The sequence below is a fragment of the Corvus cornix genome, chromosome 7 (assembly GCF_000738735.6).
Source record: "Corvus cornix cornix isolate S_Up_H32 chromosome 7, ASM73873v5, whole genome shotgun sequence".
Lineage (NCBI taxonomy): Eukaryota > Metazoa > Chordata > Aves > Passeriformes > Corvidae > Corvus > Corvus cornix.
Genome location: NC_046337.1, coordinates 3,571,112 through 3,594,231, shown reverse-complemented (window position 1 = coordinate 3,594,231; position 23,120 = coordinate 3,571,112). Strand labels below are relative to the sequence as shown.

Sequence of the window (23,120 nt, the reverse complement as noted above, 5' to 3'; positions counted from 1 at the left end):
CCTTCCCCCCATATGAATGCATACCTGAATTTCCACAAAAAAAGAAAAAATAACAATATTGCCCTTCTGATTTAAGCATGGCCTGTACTCAACGTAATGTTCATCTATACGTGTTCTCACTGTTTAAGAACTCGGCGCAGGTGTTATTAATAAAATAAATTTATTTTTAAAAAGGATGCTATTCTATAAGCTTTGAAGCTCACACATAGTCTAACTTAAGCCAGCTTGGGCTCATCTGGTCTTTAAATGAGCCCTTTCATGTGGTCAGCCCACGAGCCATACGTACTGCTGCTCAATCACGCCACTGTACATCGTCAGCGCGAGGATGATTTGCATGATTTGCATTTCCTGTGCGCTCCAGCTTCAAGGAGCTCTAAGCACCACGTACAAAAGAAACCACCGCCAAGTAATGCAAAGATTTTTTAGTTAAACCAGATGAGACTGTTTCAGTCAGGCTTGCCAATAGTGAAAAAGAAAAAAAAAAAAAAAAAAAAAAAAAAAAAAAAGGGGAGGGGGAGGGAAAAAAGTCTCAGGGATATCCTGTTAAATAAGGATTATTTGGAGGGAATCTGAACCTTAGAATCATACCTTTACTTTTAAAATATCAAAGCTGTATGAGACCCGTAATAAATATGGCCTAGCAGAAAATAATTTACTTAAGAACTTTTTTCCCCTCAATATTTCTTAGCTTTTGGCACCACATTATGTTAGTAATTTATTTATTTAATAGCACATAAATGGATGCTGATTACATTCAGTTTCATAAGGTAGAAAAACTAACCTAACTAAACTGAATTCACTGATAGCTGGTTAATATTTTTCCCTATGAAGAAATCTTTTATTTTATCCCAAATGATCAATAAAAGCTAACGGACAAACAACTAAGATAGAAACAGCATTACAGTGGGCTTCAATGAATAAGAACTAAAATTTAAAAAAAAGTACCAGAGCCTCGTTGTCATGAAAAACAGAGACAGATGGGGAGCCAGACCTATATGATGCTACAAATAGATGAATATCTTGTAAGGATTTCAACAAATGTTATAAGACCTAGTCAAAATTTGAAAAAGTACAATGAAGCAGCACAAGCAGATCTGAAGTTCACTTGAAATCCAAGCCATACTATCATCATCATATAGATTAACAATGTTTCAAAAAGACAGTAAAAATTAGAGCCTTTATAGTATCTTTTCTAGATAACGGCACAGCTAAAAATGTCATTATTGAATACAAAAAGAATAAAATTACGGAAGTTTGCTGTAACAGCTACTTTGGAAATGAGGTGCATCCTGTTACCCCCTGAAAAGTAAAAGTGGGTGTGTGCATTTCACATTCCAATATTGGATTGTATGGCGGGTTTCCCTTTAAACTGGTAGATAAACTGAGATGACTAAAGACTATCAGGCTGAGTGAGCTGTATGTGCCCAGCTACAGGGTGTACATCACACCTGCCTGACAGCGACCCAAGTCAGGCTGCTCCAGGAATCTGCACATCATCATGCTCCAGAAAAACCACAGCCAACTCCTGGCACTGCCTCTTCCAAAGGACACTCGTTTTTAGAAAACTAAGTTGCATCTTGGTTTGGTTTTTTTTTTTTTTCCCCTGTGTTGTTCAAATGGAACCAAATATAAGATGTGGGCAAAACCGTTACCGAGGGGTTAAATTCTGTCTTGAACACAAAAATTCCACTTATTTCATTGTTGTCTGCAAATATACAGTCAAGAGCCACATTTAATCACCACGCGTAGTTTCTGTATTGTGACTGTAAGATTTAGTAATCGAAATGGCTACCAGAATAAAAACACGTTCTGTCATTTTTCCACTTAGACAGCCCCTGTATAATGCTCTTAAAGGTCAGCTAATTTTATTATGGAAAGTAACTAATAACCTTTATTAATTCTTACGCTCGCAGTTTTCAAGCATGTCAACCAAATAAATAATACACTGCAGGAAGACACCACACAAACCAAGCTGTTGAATACAATCTCTCTGCATTTGCAACAGACAAAAGAGGTCATTAGAAATGTAATACACGGGGGTTTTTTTGCTCTGGAAATTAGGAAAACATGAATAGACAGCTTTTTGAAAGCCAGGCTGCTGGTCCTCCCCCATGCTCCAAGATGCTGAGACCACCAAATGAGGTGCTAAATTCACTAATACCCAAGCACAACCATGATCCCAAATGTTATGCAGCACCTTTTTTTTTCCCCTAATTTCCTAAATTTTCAGGATGTGCACAATATTGGAGACCATAAGAGTTTTGCTTAGAAACTTTTCTGCTGTTTTTCATTTAATAAAATGACTGAAAAACGTGTAAATATCCAAGTTAAAAAGATACGTGTTTATATTTTATTCTCACGATATCTCTTGCATGGAAAGCATCATTATGTTGCACACTACATAAAATGATGCAAGAATACCCCCATTTATTAAGGATTTTTGCTTTCCTTAAGTGGATCAGAATGTAGAACTGTTCATGGTAAGCATTTCCTAGCACACTGCTTTGGGTGAGTGTGTTCCTAAGAAACATTACAACGCCTGAAACTAAAAATAGATGGTTATTTTTAGCTATTTAATCACATGAGAAAAAAGACACAGTTTGTATCAGTCTTCTTAAATTTACAAAGTAATTCCATAACGCGCCCTGTGTGTGTGCATCATGAAAATCCCTGGCACTCAACCTCCGGGCTCACACACCGGCTGCAAGTGGAAGCAAAATGGGGTATAAAAGATTCCAGCAACAATAGTCTTGTGACTAAATCAGAAACAGAAGCACAAGTCATGAGCCAAACAGATACCTATTGGTTTCCTTGAGCTTAATCTGATTAAAACATGGCTCTCAAAAATGTTAAATAGAATGCCACGTCAGAGAGCTGGCAAGTGATAAAAATAGTTCATGACAGGAAATCATTATTAAAGCAGCATTACTTGTGTATCTGTTATGGAAATTTCCCTGTAATTTTTCTAGGTTTCCCCTTATGCTTTTTGTTGAATTGCTGTTATACTTCTTTTTTTTTCCTTTTTTTTCCCCCCTCAATGGCATGTAAGTTTGAGATGTAAAAAGAAAATTATCACTGCAATTTTCCAACTATACTCTGCTCAATACCATCTCAAGTGTGTCATACATCATCTTGTCATTCACTTGAACAAGAAAACACATAATATTCAGAGGTAGAAAATAATCTGAAATGGGGAAGTGCCACTAGGGCAAAACCACATTCATATGCCAGCACAGGGGAAGATTTGAAAAAAAAATAAAAAAATAAACTTCATCTTAATTTCAAGGACTTTCATAATGAAAGCATCTTAAATATAAACTTAATTGAGGGAAAAGTTTCTATGAAAAGCTGCTAGGAATGACAGTAGAGACATTCTATAGTTCACCAATCAATATTAGAAGAACAAACATTGAGAAGATACCATTACAAATCAACCTGAATGTTTTCAAAAGCTTACACAATTGAAAGAAGATTCAGAACCTTAAGGAAAAATTTTAAAAATAAAGTCAGTATTTCTATCCCTCCTATCATTACCACTCCCCCCACAAACATCCTCCAGATTATCCTTCAGAGCAACCCATAAAATACAAACTAGAGTTGTAGTGTCTTGTCCTGCCTTTAGTTACATAATCCAGAAAAAGATTTTACAACCAAAAAAAAAACAACCAAACAAAAAATAATCCCTAAAAATACATTTACAAGATCTTGTCTTACAAGGCCAACTCTAATTCCGAAGTCCCTATTTTTCCATACTGAAGAGACTTCAACAAACTTGAACAGCCACCCCCAAAAACCTTTGGTTTCTTTTTTAAATGTCACTGGTGAGAAAAAGCCTCCATCCATCACGTTAGCTTTCCATCCAAAACAGACATTTCATCTCTAATGATGATTCGGGCTTCTCCCAAGAAAAGCCAGGATTATCCGGTCACTGATGCAGTGCCTGTGCATCAGGACCCCCAACGTCCCTCCTGTACCACCACTCATCTTCCCTCTGCCCCCTGCACCCAGCAGCCTCTACCACTGACATGGACACTTAAAACAGGCAAGGTTTTTTTTAAATTTTAGGTCAAATTCAGAATTATTTGCTGCTGGAACATCATAAGGCAACCACATGATGCGGGGGAACAAGGAGACACTTCAGAGATGAGTCTAGATGGAAGTAGGGCTGGTCTTTAATTAAACTCCAACTACTGCCCACCTAAAATCCAGAAGTAACAATGCAATCACAGCAATAGTGACAATTTTTAAGACAGCAGAGTCACCACATGTTTTGCAAGTGTGTCTAAGACCTCCTTGATTTTTGTCTTGGATACACAGCCAAGCTCTGCCTGACTCAGCATGAAAGGGAATGCGCATCCTATTATCAGCAGTGCTTAAACCTTATTCCATAAAGAGTTTTCCAAGAGTACTCACATCTATTCCTCCCACATTAAGAAATTATTATCTAATACAGGGAGTAATCAGCTCATGGTCTTACTACAGTCATCCTCCTTGACAAAGCAGGGAAAAAAAACCACCCAACTGTGAAGCATTAGAAAGTCAAGGTTCAAAACATCCCCATATATTGAGATCAATGCAAATTTATTTAGATCTCCATGCAACAAGACCAAGTGTGGCCTCTTGATGCAGCCTGGTAAATTCAAAGTCTCTATTTCTGCAACGGGCCTTCACCAGGACACATGGAACGTCACAGTGAAGGACACAGCCTCAACTGAGGACAGAAAAGCTGGTGACAGCTAATCCAGAACTAGTTTAAATGTTAATTTTAACACTTTACCACACCAGAACATCGTTAAACACTGAATTTCATGTTGTCCGGCCAGTTTTCTAATCTGAAATACCAATATAGAAGAATGGACTAATAGACAGTTAATTTATTACAGTATTACATACCCTTCCAAGTGAGAACTGAATGGCAGAGTTCAGGTGTGCACTGAGAGCCATCCAGATCGATGCAAATTTGTTCCCAACATGCCCTTTCTCATTCCATAGCCCCTCTCAGATCCATTTTCTCTGTATTACCCCAGGAAATGAGACATACAAGAGGAAAACAGACATTTTTGTGGTGCTTAGGAGCAAAAATATGTATGTGTAGAATTATATAGAGGGCCAGAACACCTCCCATCACTGCAGGCTAAATGAGTCATCCACTTCAGAATAATGACCAGTAATTAAACAAGAATCTGTAAAGCTGTTAAGTGCCTGTAACAATTCCAACCTATGACACTGAAGGGGTACAATCTTCCCATGTACTGAAACCATCCATGTGATCTATCATAGAGTGGAGCCTCTTACAAAACAACCTCTCACCCGTAGAAATTCTTCTCCCCAAGAAGCCAAACAAAAACAATTTAAAATATTTATGGCCATAAATTTCAGCCCTGTTCCATAAACTGATGAAGAGACATGACATCATGCTAACTACCTAGACCTGTCTGGTTGATAATAGTCCCAGGCTTCGGGCTGAAGACTGAACTGCAGGAGCATGGAGGAGTGTGAACCTCCAGGTCAGCACAGATGCTGAACACAAATCTGACTAGCCAAAGCCAGAGCTGACACTCCAGCAAATATAGGAGGTCTGGGGATGCAGGGCTGACACCACAAAAACAGTCTTGCAGTATTTTTGCCTTCTTTTTAGCTTCCTTGGACTGAAGAGGAAGGTTTTCCTTAAAGGGACCTAATTGCTCCATCCTCCAGTTCCTGTATCCACAGTTCTGTTTTCAAGTGGTACAGACAGAAGCAAAATAATAGCAAGTCCCATGCTCCAATGGGACACTTCTGTTTTTTATCAGCATAGCAAGCTGCATCTCCCTTTGCTCCATGGTTTCTCTCACATTTACAGACCTGAGCTACATACCTTAAGCTTCCATTGCTTTACTGAAGTCCTTTCATACAGCTCATTTCTAAATCTTGTCTAGAAGTATTTGTTTTACCCTTCCTAGCCCCTTACATCTCTTAAGTGCCAAGCACTTGGCCGGCCAATATTCCCAAATCAGGCTTCAAAGAGGCAATTCTGAATTATCTTGACTCAGGTTGTGACAAGAAGGGGCAGGGGCCCCCAAAAGCGTGGTGCTCTGCTGCTGCAGGAAGGAGCAGATGGCCACCTTCCAGATGGCCGCCAACCTCGTCTCACCAACTGCAACATCTGTACCTTGAGTTACATCTCAGAGGATGGGCCTGACACAGACTGCAGGTCACTGCCCACGGCTCCCAGCCACACGGCTGCTCCACAAGCCAGAGCATTTTGCAAAATGCAGAATGACAAGCCTGAAAAAAGGTTACGACTAATTAAAGTCTGTAGCAGGGCACAGTTGAAAGAGAGTTCAAAAGTAGATGTTAGAGAGAAAGTCATCTTAAATATATATATTTTAAATGTTTCTCAAATCCAGTGTTTTGTCCCCAGCCACAAACATGCCTCGCTTTCCACATGGCTCCTTTCAGACCTGGAATTAAGATGTGAACTATGCAAACCCAACCAACCCCAATGGTTTTGCTTCCAGGTCACTCCACAGCTGAGAACGAGCTCATTTTTTCAGCTTCCAGACCAAAAGTCTCTAACAGCACTACAAGAGTACTCAAAAATGGACTGGATCCAGCTTCGAATATGATAAACTTCCCAAGGCTCAGTGAAACAGTGGTCAATGAATTTTAGCTTGAAGTACCAAAGAGTAATTTGTGAGTTCTGTACCATCTAAGTCTAATTTTAACACAGCCACAAATTATATTGTTTATTCACATGAACTTAATTCAACTCCTCTTTGGGGCAGTTAAACTTGAAACCTACCAACAGGAAGGTAACTAAACAATTTTTTCTGCCACAATAAAAGGCTGGTATGAATTAATGATTTCACCAATTTTACAGCATACATTCTTCTAGAGTTTATTTAATAAATTCAAAAATTAAAATGTTACTGCTTTCTTATTCTAAATGCATAACCTCCTCAAAAAGACTGTTCCCAGACATTTAAAAGAAAAAAATTGTGTTTTACAATAGGAAAAGGGAGCACACCGCATTTCAAAATCCATTAAAATATAAAATTCTGGTTACAGGCTCAACAATCTGCCTAATTAGTTTTTTCTAATTAGCAGGATGCTCTAACCTCTTTAATAAGACTTCTGTGGACAGAATGTTCCATACTGGTTATCCATCTGAGGAAAAAACTAAACAAATACTTCTGAAGTGCAGCTAATAGAACAAACGTGGTTGGGCTTCATGGTCAGAAGCCTGCTCTGGCATGTAATAGTGGCAATCTGCAAAAACATGAAATATTCTACCTTGGATACACTACTGCTCACACTAAACACCCCTCTGGATTTTAAGGACAAAATAAAAGATGTTATATGGACAAGCAGCAATGAAGTTACAGTTTTAAACCCCGTGCTGGAAGGTAAAATAAATAAATAAAATAATATTCAAAAAAATAAATTTAAAAACAAAATAAAATATGCATGGACCAGACACCATGGAAAAGTGAGCTGAAGAGATAATGGGAATACCGCAGTGATGCTGTAACAACCCAGAGCGTGGCTGCAAAGGCGTTTGGCTGCACTGCAAGGCATTTGCTCAGTGCACACAGCTTTTGCACCTTCCTCTTCCTCATTCAGAGTCTTAGCGTGTACCTAACAATTAACAAGCAACAGTACTGTCTCCAAATCCCATTTTATCCAATAAAAAACATTCTCATTATTCCCTTGTATCAACCATGCCGTTCAAGAACTATGGGTTAAGAGAAATGGGGAGCCCCAGCAGTATCTGTGACCAGAGGAAAACTCTGCAGATAAAGAAAACTCAGGCCCCTGGCTCCATTAGGAGTTTGGAGAGCAGCTGCTGAGCTTCATCTCAACAGCTGAAATATCCTTTATACTCCTTAAAAATGCAGGAAGCACACAAGCATCTCAAACTCCCTCCCTGCCACCAATTCATTCACCCCAATTCCACCCATGGCCCCAACATGTTGGTCTCATCACCCATCAGCAGACAGGAAAACTATTATATCCTTCACTTTTTTCCAATCAGTATCTAGGAAAACAAGAGCCATGTGCAAAATATAATCTAAGAACAGTCTCTTGAAAAGCTCCTGCTAATGACAGGAGGTACAGAGGCACCATAAATATTGACTTCAAACACGCTGAGCCCCAGAGACCCCACGCACTCTACAATGTCAATGACCTTCCATGCAGCTGTTAGCATTGGAAATTAGGATTTTTCAAGTACAGATGCTTACTTTAATGCTGAATTTATATTCCACTCATCATAGCATAGCATGGTTAACAGTTGGACTTGATGCTCTTAGAGGTTTTTGCCAACCCTAATGATTCTGAGTCTATAATTAAAATCTAATATTTTTCTTCTGTATTGAAATGTAAAACTATATAAAAGTATTTTCCAGTGTGTTTACACCAGAATGAGTATTATTTCAAGGCAAGACCACTCTCTAGGTTCTCTGCTCCATGTTAAAAAAAAAAATGAAAGAAAATGTAGGTTTTATTATCTCTAACTCATGATGCAATTTTCAATAAATACATTAGACTCTGGTTTTCCAGATTCTTTTGTGGCAATTACTCTTTTCTGACACTCCTCCCTACCATTCCTGCCTATGGATCTTTTGTCTTTTGGGGGCAAGACCTGAGGTCTGTGTTTACAGCACTTCAGACCTGAATGCCTCAACAGCCACAGAAACCACTGAAAACTGATTCCAGACCAGGCCAGGCCCACAGGATCCTCTGCAGGGCTGGTATTAAACCTCAGAAGAGCAAGTTCTGCTGCAAACCAGATCTCACCTTGAGTAGATGGCAACGCAAAGTCTAGAGGAGGTAAAGATGAGGGCTCTGTAATCAAGTCCTCGTCCAAAAAAGTCTCTTAACTGGAAAACATCATTTGAGTCATCAGTAACCAAAATGGTCAATTGACTCCACACAAGTGAACTTCCCCAGTCAGGACCTTGAAGATTTGTGAAAGTCATGGAGAAACACAAGGACACCAAAAATTTGCTCCTGGCATAACTGAGCGTCACAAATACCAACAGCTGTCCCACACCTGATGGTAACTCAAGTTCCTCCCAAAGCACCCACCCACCTTTCTTCCTCCCACTTTGACGCTTTACAGCTAAGACTTGAGGATGTAACAATAAATTGGAACCAACTTTAGTCTAGGATGATGACAACAAAGAAGGAATTCAAGGGGTAAAGTAAAAAAAAAAAAAAAAGAACAAGAAAATGGTCACTCTATTAACAAAAGAAAAAAAAAACCTCAAAAACCTGCCAAAACCTCCCCCAAAATTCATCTCCTCTTCTTGCATAGTTTTAGCATCTTTAGCACTATTTCTCCAAATTCATTTGGCAGATAAAATTTTTAACTGTTAAGTTTTTAATAAAATTGACTACTAGGAAATTTCTGCATTAAAAATAATTTAAAATAATTCAATTCCTCAGGGTTTAAGCATAGAGATGTCGCTATGCATGATCACTGCTCCATGTTTAGTGAGTTACAACTCTTCTGCCATGAGTAGGAAATGCGTTTTGCTCACAAAAGCCAAAGGCACTGTCAAACCTGCAGCAATCTGCAGAACATTAGGAAAAAAATGCCTGCAAACTAACTGTTACTAGATAATGGTCCCATTTATCATTCTTAAATTCCCTCTTTAATTAAAAATGGGATATTCTCTTACATAAAAAAAAATTGCAGATGTTCTCAAATCACTCCCCTTCAATTTTTTAGTTTTTCCATATATAATATACATAGAATTACGTGTTCAGGAATTTTCTCATGTTATTACATAATACCTAAATACATGCAGATTTTTCCATATTCTATTTAGATACACATCATTTTACATTGAGTATGCTATGCTAAAAAGTATTAGCACTCAACGAAAACACGATAACAGAAATCAATAGGAATACCATTTAACTGCAAGAAAAATAGAATTTGAAGTAAATTTTCTATTGCTCTACCCATAATAATTTACACCTTTTCTTTTTGAAACATTTGGTAAATCACTAGTTTAAAGGACCGATGTAGTTACATCAGGTAAGGTGGTGCGAGAGAAACCTTAGCTCCACTCTAAATACATTTTTCCCCATATAATTCTTTGAAATACTGCTAAAAGGCATAAATTCTTCCAGTAATTCTGCAACAAGAAAGTCATGTATTTGCTTTCAATGTTGTAGCCACTGCTGTTTCCTTCATTCTTTCTTCAAGTTGCAACTAGACAGAAATAGAAGTTCAAGCGTGCAACAAGTAAAATGGAAATTAAGAGAGCTGAAACAAAAAAATGATGAACAAGAAGGCAAGGTTATAAACATAAACAATAAAAACAGTCAGCGCTCTGAAATGGAAAGCATTCTTTAAAATGACTGTGTCCACTGGACCATCAGAGTAAATGTGCAGGAGGAAGGGAGGAAAAGACAGGGACAAAGGACAAAGGCAAGAAAGGAAAAATACTGTCCAAGGGAATAAGGAAATGGTGGAAGTCTGCATTACTGAAAGACGAACAAAAAAAAGTCTTTCAGTTGCTTTGTATTCATCAAAGATATTCCAATTAATAGACGCAATGTATGTATTCCTAATATTTGTTTTGAAGGGAAGTTAAATCTATCATCATAATGACTCGAAGTCTACCAATAACAGGTACCATTCCCAAGATACTTAGGCTGAGACGTATAAAAGGGAAGAGGAGGGGGAAATAAATTGATCAAACTGTGGTTTGGGGGAGCCAGAAGTTGATCCTAAATTAAATGTTTTCCATTGCACCACAATTTGGCACATAGATTGTAATCAAACTCCTGCTTAGGTATGTGTTGCTTATTTAGGGAAGAAACGATATCATAATCCACAAAATTAAATGGTTTATGTGTCAGTTTAGGGTAGCATTTCTGTTTGATACATAATGGCCTTTATGAAGCAACCATCCATCCACAACCACCCTCACCCACCGTGCCTTAGCTCACACCAGAGTGGGCTCCAAGATTACGGCCTGAGTCCCTTGGCTGAAACTACACCAGGACGTCATGGCCCTTGGAGAGCATCCAGTGGACTCCAGCCTTGTTTTAGGAACATTCAGTCTTGTAATCCCAGAGGAATTGAGAAAATCAAATCTGAAAACACCTTTGGGCACATTTTCCAGAGTGACCATGGACCTGGTCAGTGCCTTCAAAATCCGCACTGAAACTCACGGATACCCACAGCAGGTGCTAACAGCCCTCAGAGGCAAAAAAAGAATCCTGGAATGGTTCGGGTTGGAAGGGACCTTAGAGATCATCCACTTCCAAAACCCCTGCCATTGGAACCTTGGTTGCTCCAAGCCCCATCCAAGCTGGCTCCCAGGTACAGGCACATGGGCTGAAATAGGTAAGGAAAGACCTCTGGATTCTTGGTCTGTTGAAGACTGGAAACTGAGCTGTCACAACTACCTGAACCAAGACTGTCAAACTTCTTTGGGTCAAGTTAAAGCATACCAAAAACCCCCCCAAAAATATATATATTTGTAGTAGTGTTAAGGTAGGTCATCTCCCAAAATTACTTTGCTAAAATCAGTTTGTACAATGTAAAATTCCTTTTCACTATGCATCAATTCACAAAACCCAGTCTAGTTGTGAGTACTCATTAAGAAAATTAGTTATTTATTTCACCAGAACATAAAGCTATAAATCTAAATCATGTGCAAGGCAAGTATCTGACAAAATTTTTATATATAAGTTTATATAATATTTACTTCTTAGCTAAAAAAAAAAAAAAAAAAATTGAGATAAAAAAAAAGCAGCACCGAAAAAAAGGAAAAAAAAAAATCATTATTTTTTCTCTTTATTAGATGCAAACTAAAGCTTTTTTTACTTTCCCTTTGGAAGATCAAATTAGTGTTATGGGCTGGAATGACAATGAATTGTGGAAAGTATCATATTCTTTATAATATAGTAGTGTATATGTTTGTTATTTGGAAACAGAAATGTAATCCATAACTAATCTAGAAATAAAATATATACACAGCAACCATTTAAAAGGACAGATAAAATCCTCATTAAAATCCTAAGTGCAGAAATACTGAATCATAATGCACAATTTCATTACATTTTACTGCCAGCAATGTAAATATCAATTCTCCAGGTGATTCATAAAATTCATTTTAGAAAGAAAAATAAGGATTTCACCCGGCATTTGAGAACATAAAGGAAAACACATGCTAGGGTTTGAAAACCCAGACTGTTCTTTCCTTCTCTCATCAGAATATTTTGCTGGAATTTCAGCAAATCTTTTACACATCAAACAGACAACTGCCATTTCACATTAGCACTTTGTACAGATCACCCAGCAGTCCCAGCCCATGTCCTTCCCGGCCCTGCACCTCTCCCTGCATCGTCTTCATCATTCCCATCTTACTTCTGCCAAATCTCAGCTCCCATATATACACTCCCCCTGACTTCAAAGGAAGGAGCCTGCATTTAAACTCAGTTAAACCCTCTTTTAACTATCCAAATTGTGAAATTGCCTAATAATGGGAGAGTATTTAAGGAAAAAAAAAAAAAAAAGCATGTTGGACAAATTAACCAAGTAAAGTTTTTGGAGGGAAGAGTGCATGTGGGGGTTTCCACACAAAAACGTAAAGAAAACCTGTCACTTTTAAAATGAATAGCTACCATCTGCCAGCATTTTATCTGAGGCAAAGTTGATTAATGCAAAGTGAATGTTTAAGATCACATTGCTGTCTGCCTGAATAAATTTCAGGTAGTTTACTTGGGAGATTTTTTTGTCCTATTTCTTAGAAGTTTTTTTTGCTGTTCTTATTGGATCGCCCCCTCCAAGTTTTTCAGCAGCTAGAGCTAAGAATAAAAACATTTGTTCTTAAATCATGGTGCTGTACAAGGACTTTCGAGCACCAGAGTATTGTTTCTGACCCCCTCAGAACAAGAGAATTCATCTGCATCAAAAGGACACCCCATCTCCTTCATCGGCTTCACAAAAACTTTTCAGGCAGCCTCTCTCCATCATACTGAAAAGGAAATTTTCGCAGTCTGGTTGTGAGCAGAGAAACAACAGCAGTGCTGTTATCCTCAATAGGAAATTATTTTGCCTCTAGACCTTCCCTAATTTTTTACCTCATTTTTTAACTGGGTTAAGTTTTTTTACTAGATTAAATTCTTTTTACCAATTATTTAATGATTTGCTTTTATTTACACTATCTTCCCCATTAAAAAAAAAAAAGCAAATCAATTATAGATCCTAAACCTTTTCTTCGTTAACTTTTAACACCTTGGTTTATATTAGTGTTCTGTTAAAAATCATTCTCAAATCCGTTTGATAATATACTCCCCGTCAGAAGTTCTCTCTGACCAATAACATTTTCAGGAGAAGTTTCCAGAACAGGCTTTGGGCAATTTTTACCTAAATCAAACAAAACCCAGTTTTACACATGCATTCCCATGTTACGTTTTTCCAGCATCAGATGGCCTCCAAGTTCTCCCTCAGCAGAGAGAATTTCACACCCCTTATCCAGGCTGGGACACCCTCTATTATCCAGGGCTACAGCAGTGGAGGGCATCATCTGTGCTAAGTGGTGGAGCTTCGTGCCGTTCCATATGGACGTATATTCTCCCTGCTTACACTCGAAGCTGGCTGGACACCAGCCAGCTCTGGTCAGAAGTCACCAAGTTGTTTTAGCTCAGTACATGGTGCCTGTGTCTCGTATCTCAGTAGGGTTTATTGGTTTAGGCTCAACATGGTGCTAGGACGGCCATCTGGCCCCCGGAGCGGAGCGAACTCCCAGCCAGCTCCCTCGGAGCGTGGGCAGGACAAACGTGTGTGCGTTTGCACCAGCCCGTGTGAACTAACCTGGGTGAACTCCAACGATTTGTTCAGGGGGAAAAAAATGCGAGCAAGTTTAGCACTAATGGAATGAAAGAAGTAATGACCCTTTGTTCAGAGAGGGAGCGGAAAAGCGGAGCGCTGGGTGAAGCAGTGGCTCCCACACCCTCCTTTGGGCACCTCCACAGCAAGGTGAGAATGTGGATATTTGTACCCATCAGTGAGTTACACCCACATGGTATTTTTAATCAAAAAAGTGTTTAAGGCCAGCTTGGATAGGGCTTGGAGAAACCTGGTCTAGTGGAAGGTGCCCCTGCCCATGGCAGAGGGGTTGGAACAACATGGTCACCTGCAAACCAACCCAGGCTGTGATTATGTGTTTCTAGGAGACTTGAACCCTGTCCTTATGGGATACTGGATATTACATTAGGTCACCTTATACATTCATGCCTTTACACCAGCTCATCAAAGCACAAGGGAGCTCTAGGAGCACATTCCACTGTGCCTCACACAGAACTACAGTTGAAACACACGGAGCAACAAAGATGCAGTGAAACCAAGACCACCTTGGACAGAAAATTATTCAGTAATTCCAAAGAGATGAGCCATGTCCCATCTTCAAATGCAATGAATTTGAGCAGTAACATCAAAGTACACACTCTTAGTAGTTAATGCTATGAATGGGATTTATGTTTATTCACCTATATATAGAAGCAAACACCATAAAATATGCCCAAAAAATCCCAAACAGTATCAGATTAACTTTTTTTTTTTAATTTGTAGGTAAAGGGTTATCTTCTTTTAACTAATGTACTACTCATACATACAATTTATTCATTCCTTACCTGAGAATTATGAGGGCCAAATTCAAGGAAGGCCTCTAATGCAGGACACATTATTGCAGTTCCTACAAAGATTATATAAACATTTCCAGTATTCCACAGAAAGATGTAAACAGGCACAGATGTTTCCAGCACAAATGGGTATCTGTGTATTCAGATTTAATGAAATTTGCCCTGCCCTGCTTTGAGTCACATCCTCAAACACCTTCTCCAGGGCATGCAGGAATGTTTCTGAAAACAAAATATCTAGAAAGCAGTTAAATCCTCAAGTTTGCAAATGCTCACACATCCACACAGTGTTATGTTTTCAGTAGGATTGAACTACTCACAGGAATAAAAATTTAAAAGATTGCTGGTTTTAAGATATTTAGGGGACACAGCCCACCAGTTAATAAAGATTTCACTCTATAATAAGGTGTTTTCTCCTTATAGAATAGAACAAAAGAATCAGAACTGAAACAGTCTTAAATCTAGTAGTTTCGATAGAATATTAAAAATAAAACCCAAAATCAAAAAACAACCACATCTACATTACATACTGTTGAAATATACTCTCCTTTGCTGAACACCACACCTCCAGGTTGGGGGTTTTTTCAGAGCTCTATTAATTGAAAACAATAATTTGTTTTCTCTTTTCTAAAATGTAAAAAGCCCAGAATTTGTCTTTAAAATATAGCTGTCAGATATCAAGGGGTATATATATGCTAACATTGACCCTAGGGGTATTTCAGGGCTAGAATCTGTTACAAATAAAATCTTTATTCATATGAACAGCTACCTGGGGGGCAATACTGAATGTTATACATAATATTTATATATATATATTTAAAATAATCTAGCAGTGCTATTAAAACACACTGGAAGCTACACTGAATTTAGTCACTCTCTTTTACAGATCTAAGTCTTACACTCCTAACTTTTGGGGGTATGAATCACTTTCTGTAGAGGATAGCTCCTAAATTATAAACTCCTTTCATCTAATGTGTCATACCAGTGTTTTACTATCTGTAATTTAATAGATTGTTCACTGTAAGAAAGAAAATAGCTACAAGAAAAATGAAAGCTTTTTTTTTCAATAAATTGTGAAACAGCATTTTCAAATTTGAGAACTATCCTTGAGTCAAGAAGAAAAACAAGGCTAAAATTTTTTTTTTTTTACACATTTTCTAGAATTACAAAATAGTCACTGTGTGCTATGGAAAACAACTTTAGGCTAAAGATCAGACATCCACATTTATCAAGGAGTTGAAGCTGTCTGAAGGAAGTTGGGAGACAAAGCAGTGAACACAGCAGTTTTGCAGAGTGACAGCAGCCTGAGGAGGCTCTGCTGGACCTTCCAAATCGATGGAATGAAGAAGATAATATCCCACCAACTGCTCACAAAACTCTCAGATTGTTGAAAGCCTTGTCTAGAGAAAGCAGACAGTAATTCCTCCCTTTTTCAGTGCATTTCAAATGCTGTGATTTGGAAACTACCACCACAAGAATGAAACTACTCGTACAAACACAACATCCAAACACCTCCTTTCTAATTAAGGAAAAATTGTGTGTGACTCTACAGCAATTAAAACTCAATCTGTGGCTGCTGCACATCAATCTATGAGACCATTTCAAATTTTATAGGCAAGTGATCCACCTTCATATTCTCCTTCTGGCCTTCCAAGTTGAAGGGACTCTGCACGCCCAGGCTTCCCGTTCCTCAGGACTCCCATGCTCCTCTCAGGAGATGAAGGAAGACATGAGCTAACACACTGCTCAACAAAGCCAGGAGAACAGAAAAGCAACACTTTTCTGGAGAAATGCAGCACAGACTTTGCATTGGGGAATTAATATAAATCCACGCAGTACTGCAGATCAAACACTGAGTGTCCGGTATCTTCCGTAACAGCTCCGCGTGCTCCCTGTGGAGGGTGAGGACACCTTCTCCCTGTGACAGTCCTGCGGAAATCTCCACGTTCTTGAGAACATGATGGTACTGCACACCAAGAGAGCAGCCGTACAGTTCACAAAAGTTACATTAAATGCCCTGTTTGTTACCAACTCAGCTTTAGTTCTTGCTCAAGGGAGGACATGTCTGTTCTCTGATAAAATAATTAGCAAGTTCATCACAGAAACTCTCTGCTCACTGCAGAGTATCTGAATTTAACATCTACAGCTCTGCACTGCATCCTTTGTTTCAAAAGCACTTTTTTAAGACTGCTCCTTAACTCACTGTCACATTTAAACTAACAAACCTTCTTCCTCCCAAAGATCAGCTTATATGGATAGAAGTCTAAGTCCTTTAAAACATATCTACACTACTCTAAAACGTATCTAACATCAGACTTAATGGCATCAGTATTACTTCTCACACACACCAGGATCTTGAAATAAAGTACAGTTTGAACATAAAGATTTAGTAAGGCAGCTCCATTATCAGAAGTGTTTGCACTTGAAATATCCGTGACCTTTCTGCATTATTAAACACACAAATAAAAACAAGGTACTTACAGAATGTCACATTTATGAAAAGCACTTATAAAAGAAAGGGGTTTTTTCCGTAAATAATGTCAATATTATAAGTAATGCAAATTTGGTATTTTCCACGACCTCACAAGAAGGTTGAAATATTTAAATGTGCAATTCTAAACACAGAGTCCTGCCAGTTTGCAGTGGAATTTTGTCTTTGCAAACTACTACCTGGGAAGCTGATCTTCAGTGGTTACTGGAAAGCTTAGAAATAACAGAATTAACATTAATTTTACTCAATGGTTTTTTCTAATAGGAAAGTAGCCATCCTTACTAGGTTGCAGTCTGATACACTTATACTTTCAATTTAATAGAATAATCGAAACATTCAATTACAAAACAAACATTAAAAATGTGCAAGTAAAGTAGAAGGTACCTCTAATCAGTTTTCCTCTCACCAGCCATATCAGCCCTTGATCCTAAAATTTTATGCTGCCTTCGAGGACAAGGTACAAATTCTATTTTAACCATCCCATCTTTGTCAACTTTGACTGTTTGATTCCCTCCGCTCCAACCCGAACAGCACCAGCAAAGAAAACGCTTTCCTCTCCTTAAGATGCTCCATTGGTTAGATCACATTTATTTGCTGTCAATAAAGGTTGTATTTGCACATAAGTCTATGACAGATTGCAAGTTTATTAACTTCAACTGAGTTTTCAGGCTGCTGAGTTGAGGTTTTTTTGTTGGGTTGTTGGGTTTTTTGTGGGATTTTGCTTTTTTTTGGTTTTTTTGTCAGCGCTCCCTCCCCCCTTTCCCCAAGATGTGGGTTACTTGACAAATTGGAGTTAAGTTATCTTAGGTCAATGTAACTGTAAGTTAAACTAATGAAGTGTATGTCTATGAGTGATGTCTGATTAGTTTAATACAGTTAGTGCTGGACAGCTTGGGCTGCTGACCTTGAAGGAACACAGATAACATTGTGATGCGTTGGAGGATGTGGTTGTGATACAAGACAAATTTACATAACAGTTTGTCATGTACACTCCTCCAAAACAAAACTGTTGCAAAAAGAAAGCAAGAGGAAACCAAGGCTAAATGCCTCGCACAAGACAAAGCAGGGAAAATTAATTATAACATTCAGCTTGGGGTGGGAGATTATTTTAAATGGGAGCCAAAAGCAGGCACAGAAAAGGTGTACATTTACACACTACGTGTTCCAAGATGGGTTAGGCATAGTGCTGGCTAGCACTGAGCAAATGCAGCCTTCTACAGCCCAAATCTACTCTAGAAAAATGAGATTCCTTCCTCAGGAAGCACCTACTCACTCAAGATAACAAATACCAGACCCAATTCTGAACTGCAACTTGTTGGCACATCGTTCAGGTGTGCTCAGAGGCCTGCTGAAGCTCATTCTGCTGCTGAAAAGCAGCTAAAAGAACCCTGTACATGAACAGTCTCTCCCCCTGAAGGTGTACAGTCCCCCCACAAGGCTCTGCGTGCTCTGAGCAGGGCTCTATCTCACTGCTCCAGACAATCACCTCGCCACATCTCATCTGATCAGGTAGGCCAAGCAAAACTGCTGGGTTTAGAGGCGGCTTGGCTCTGGAGTGACTGATTCTCACTATATGATAGCTATCTTGTTGACCTAAATAGCCTGCTTTTATCAGCCCAGGTTCTAGCTGCTGGAAATTTGCCACTTACATAAATGTATAATTGACACCCACAGCTGCTGCCATGTTACGGAACCGGACCATCATTAAGATAAAACTGCTCCCTTAATCCTCCAGGTCAGCCTGAGCAGGACACTGATAAATCAGACTTGCTAATAGATACATGGGAGGGCACGTGAGGAAGCTTGCAGTGTTCACATCTGTGCCATCTCAGCCTAATCTGTGAAGTACAGTTTAAACCTTTCAGAATAACTGAGCTCATATGATAAATTTCAAATAAGAGACACACATACATGTACAGACATCAGGTATCCAGATACTGAGAGACTCTCACGGACTGGAGATGCAAGACAAAAGAGTCTAGGAAATTCTAAATAAAACATGTAATTTCCCAGTTATACCCCAAGAAGAAAAACTTGAGTTGCCCGCTGCAAGTCTCTAATTGCTCCCACATACACCCTTGCATGCACACAAGGGTGAAGCTCAAGAGACCTGGTTGAAGACATCTCTGTAATTTGATTTTAGAAATTATTCAATCCCTTGTTTACCTGTAATTAGAACTTGTTGGCACTGTTCGCATGAAATAAAGAGCAGAAGTCCGTGCCTTCCAATGCCACTTCTTAGCTGGAAGTGTGCAGAGAACACAATCTTCTTGTAGCTCTTCCTGGAGGAGATCCATCAGCTGTTTGTGGGAACCACCATAAAAGGGTTCAATGAGAAGGACACTCATTTTCCAAGTACTTCAGAACTGTTTGAAATCTGAAAATGAAAACAGAGACATATTTTACTTCAGAAACATATCTTTATTATTATTACTTCAGAAAATTATATTGGAAGAAGAAGAAATATATTGCAAGGCCTTATAGTGTCTTCATTTTTCCCATAAAATTAAACCTTAATATTGTATTAATGAGTTTACTTCAGAAAAGGCTACTTAGCAATTATGATGACTAGACTATTTTGACCTTTAAAAGATACTGTCTGCAATTTTTAAATGAATCAAAATGTGCAGGACTTAAGAACACATTGTATTATGGATTTATGGGTTCGTTTTCAATCAGGTATCTAAAAGCACCTTTACTTTACACACTAACTCTGAAATACTGTCAATTATTCCATAGCTTAGGATGTAGCTTATTCATTCTTATATAGGTTTCCCTCCTCTTCCTGGTGGCAGAGAAAATTAGAGAGCAATTCAAACACACTTCAGCCAGAACAGTTGCTAGTAACAGTGATTTGGGTAAGTGACTTAAAGGCAGAGCAGCTTGGGGAGATGCAGTTGGGGCATCCCCCAGGACACTCTCCTGCATCACTGGGAGCTGGGATCACCACCCCAGCAAAAACAGAAGATGCAAACCATCTTATTTCTTCTGAATACTCCAAAGTGGGTGGAAGAGAACACTAGAGGAGGCTCAAGGAAGCTCTGAGATAAGCAGCCACAGAGCTGCTAGCAAACAGGATGCAGAATGTGCTGCCCAAAGCAAGGGGACAGATGAAAACCCGGTGACTATTGCTCATCGCCCTCATGAGTCACACCCTTGGGGTACTCAAAAGCTGCTTTTCACATGCTTTGAGCAAAACCATCACACACAAAAGCTGAAAACAAAACTCTGAAAGGTGTTCACCATCCACAAACACCTCTCTCATGGTTTCTCTCTCAACACTCCCGAAGAAGGATGGACTCTCTACTAAACTCAGTTACTCAGGACTTGTGTTTGACACTATACATTGCAAGACCGTACACCCATTTCCTGACCTGCAATTTCTAGTGGTTTCAGACTGTAATCCTTATCTTGCCAAAACCTCTGGTGACAAGAAGTGAGAATTCAACAGAGAACTACATACTCTCTTGAAAATCTCAATCATCATCTCAACCATAGTTGAGAAATCTAGTTCGATTCAAGATCAGGATAAAAATATTATGTATTCTGCAATCAGAGGGCAGAAAACAAATGAAAAGCCTTTTAAGTGCACTGCAGCTATCAAAAGATAGTTCACCAGTGACAAAAATCCAAACACTAAATCAATTTAATTGGGAAACAAAACATAAGAAACCTTTAGGTAGCTTTTTGTTGTTGGCCCACCATGATGCCAAATGAAATGGTGACATAGAGCTTCTGGGTCATTACAGAACAATCAGCAAGAGAAAAAACATTCCATGCTCCAACTTTCTTGCCCTAATCCATCCTGGATTCAAGTTATCATTTGCTCTATTATTCACTCCCCCATAATGTTTCAAATAAATTACTTGTTTTAACAAACGTGCTCTTTGCAAAATCAAAAAGAAAGCCATCTGGAAGCAGAGACTTCACTCCATTTTGGAGCTTGCTTCTTTTCAGGTAGCAGAACAGTTTCTGATCTCTTTTCCACTGACCTAATTTCAAAAAAATCACACTTTTGAGATCACTGACGTTTTCTGAATTTACAATGATGTAACCAAAATCATACTCTCTCCTCCAAAGCCCTTTTGGAGCCGGCAGGGTAATAACTGCTATAAAAACACAAGCTGTGGTTTAGAATCTGCACTATTCACCTAAAGAACAATTTGTAATTAATCATGCTATGCTTGTCATCAAATGCCACCGAAAATTTAATTCAAAGGACTAATGTTTTATAAATTCAGCCCCTAAAAACGGGGGTATGTGAAAAGTTGGTAAATGCCACTGAGTCAGTCACTCGGGGAGGCTTGCAACTAATTTACAAATCATTAGCAGTATCAGTAATAAAACAATTTGTTCATGAAGCATCTGATCAAATCACACTTCACCAGACTAGTTCTGAAACTGGTTTTATCACCAGGTTTAGCTGTACCCACACTGTGCTCTTTGGTTTTATTTTGCACCAGTTTTCACTGTACATCCCTCATGGGGACAGAGAATGACTGTACATGCTGACGGTAAGAGATTGCTCAGTCCTCGTGTTTCCTCCTGCTTAAAGACCCTGACATTTAGTTAATTATTCTGCATTTACCTACCTTTAGATCTATTAGTGAAACTGCATGATGCAAATATTACACAAGTATTGCCATACAATAAACCCCCTTTGGCTATTTACATTGGGAAACTGGGTTGAAATCGTGGATGTGTCGTGGAGTGGGTGTTAAGATAGCTCTTGATATGTAATTCTTCACAATAACACTCACAGACCCCGTGGCAGCAGCCCGTGAGGGTGACAATCAGCAATGACACATTTTTTTCAGAGACGACCTAAAGCTCAAAGGTTTTGTTACAAAACTCACTCACCCAAAAAAATTTAGGTGCTGCTTATTGAAATCCTCACTAGCATTTGTTGGATTCTGTTGTCGTGTCATCTCTGTACATTACCAGGAATATACATCAAATTCAATTTAGAAAAAAATGTTATAATGTAATTTAAGAAGGAGTATATGGTTTGTTTTATTCTTTTTTGTTGTTTGTTTTTAAATAAGATGCTACCTACATAAGATACTGCTAAAGGATAATGGCAGTACAATACATGTCACAGACACTGCAGGGCTTGACTAAGATGGAGCAATGAAAAAGTCAATAAATTTTCTGTTTTTAAAAGATACACTGATAATGCTAAGGAAATTATATTATATATAACTAATAATTTCTTGTACTTAGAAAGACACAGAGGAGGTAGAACAGAGTCATTTGGCTCATATTTCACCCACATGACTTCCAGTTTTGTTCACATACAAAAATAACAGCTATTATTTTTGCTTTATTTCCCTTGACCCAGCCAAGTTAAGGTAAATATGTACCATAAACTCCTCAGCGGTCTCCAAAAGACACAGCTGATAAATGGCCTGAGAACGTTCACCGTATCTGATGGAATGCAATCCTCAATTAAATATAAATCACTCCAGGTATTCTTTTCCCCATTTCAAAGAAAACAACAAATATTAGAAAAACAGAACTGCTTCCCCTTTCTCATTACAGTATTTCCTCTCTGGAGCCAGCAATCCTGGGTGTTCCTCAAACAGCTCAACCCCATCCACAACAGCTGCAGGATCCTTTCCTTTGAAAGTTTCCTACTCTGTCTTTACCATACAGAGCAGCACATTCTTCAGGATACACATTACACATCTGACAGAAAAAATCCTTCCAAGTGGTAACAGTGTCAAAATGACATGACTAATACAGAGGTATACTGAAGTACTGAGAAGTGTAGGTGGGTAATTAGGTGCTGTCTCAAAGCCAGCAGCTCACAGTGACATTCAGCCAGGACTTTTGTCACTTGCTGCAGTTCTACCCCACACTGAAACATGGCAAGTGATGGAGTCCCTGAAAGGGCCACTGCTGTTTGAACTAATAATTTCCTTTTAAAAGGAAGTCAGAGTACTGTACAGAGTAATAAATAAAAATTTACTTTAAAAGC

At 38.6% G+C, this 23,120-nt stretch overlaps 1 protein-coding gene across 12 annotated transcripts in view; it reads right to left on the bottom strand.

Annotated features, from left to right (window-relative positions):
• The window catches only part of GTDC1 (glycosyltransferase like domain containing 1), a 172,534-nt gene that overhangs the window by 99,560 nt on the left and 49,854 nt on the right, over positions 1-23,120 (bottom strand). For 10 of the 12 annotated variants that reach the window (XM_039554864.1, XM_039554862.1, XM_039554866.1 and 7 more), the window contains one exon: positions 19,307-19,517. In XM_039554864.1, coding sequence (XP_039410798.1) covers positions 19,307-19,488 — 182 coding nt within the window. In that variant the 5' untranslated portion in view covers positions 19,489-19,517. Of the gene's footprint in view, positions 1-19,306; positions 19,518-23,120 lie in introns of those variants that run through there. The other 2 variants (XM_010407181.4, XM_010407174.3) reach the window with 2 other exon arrangements.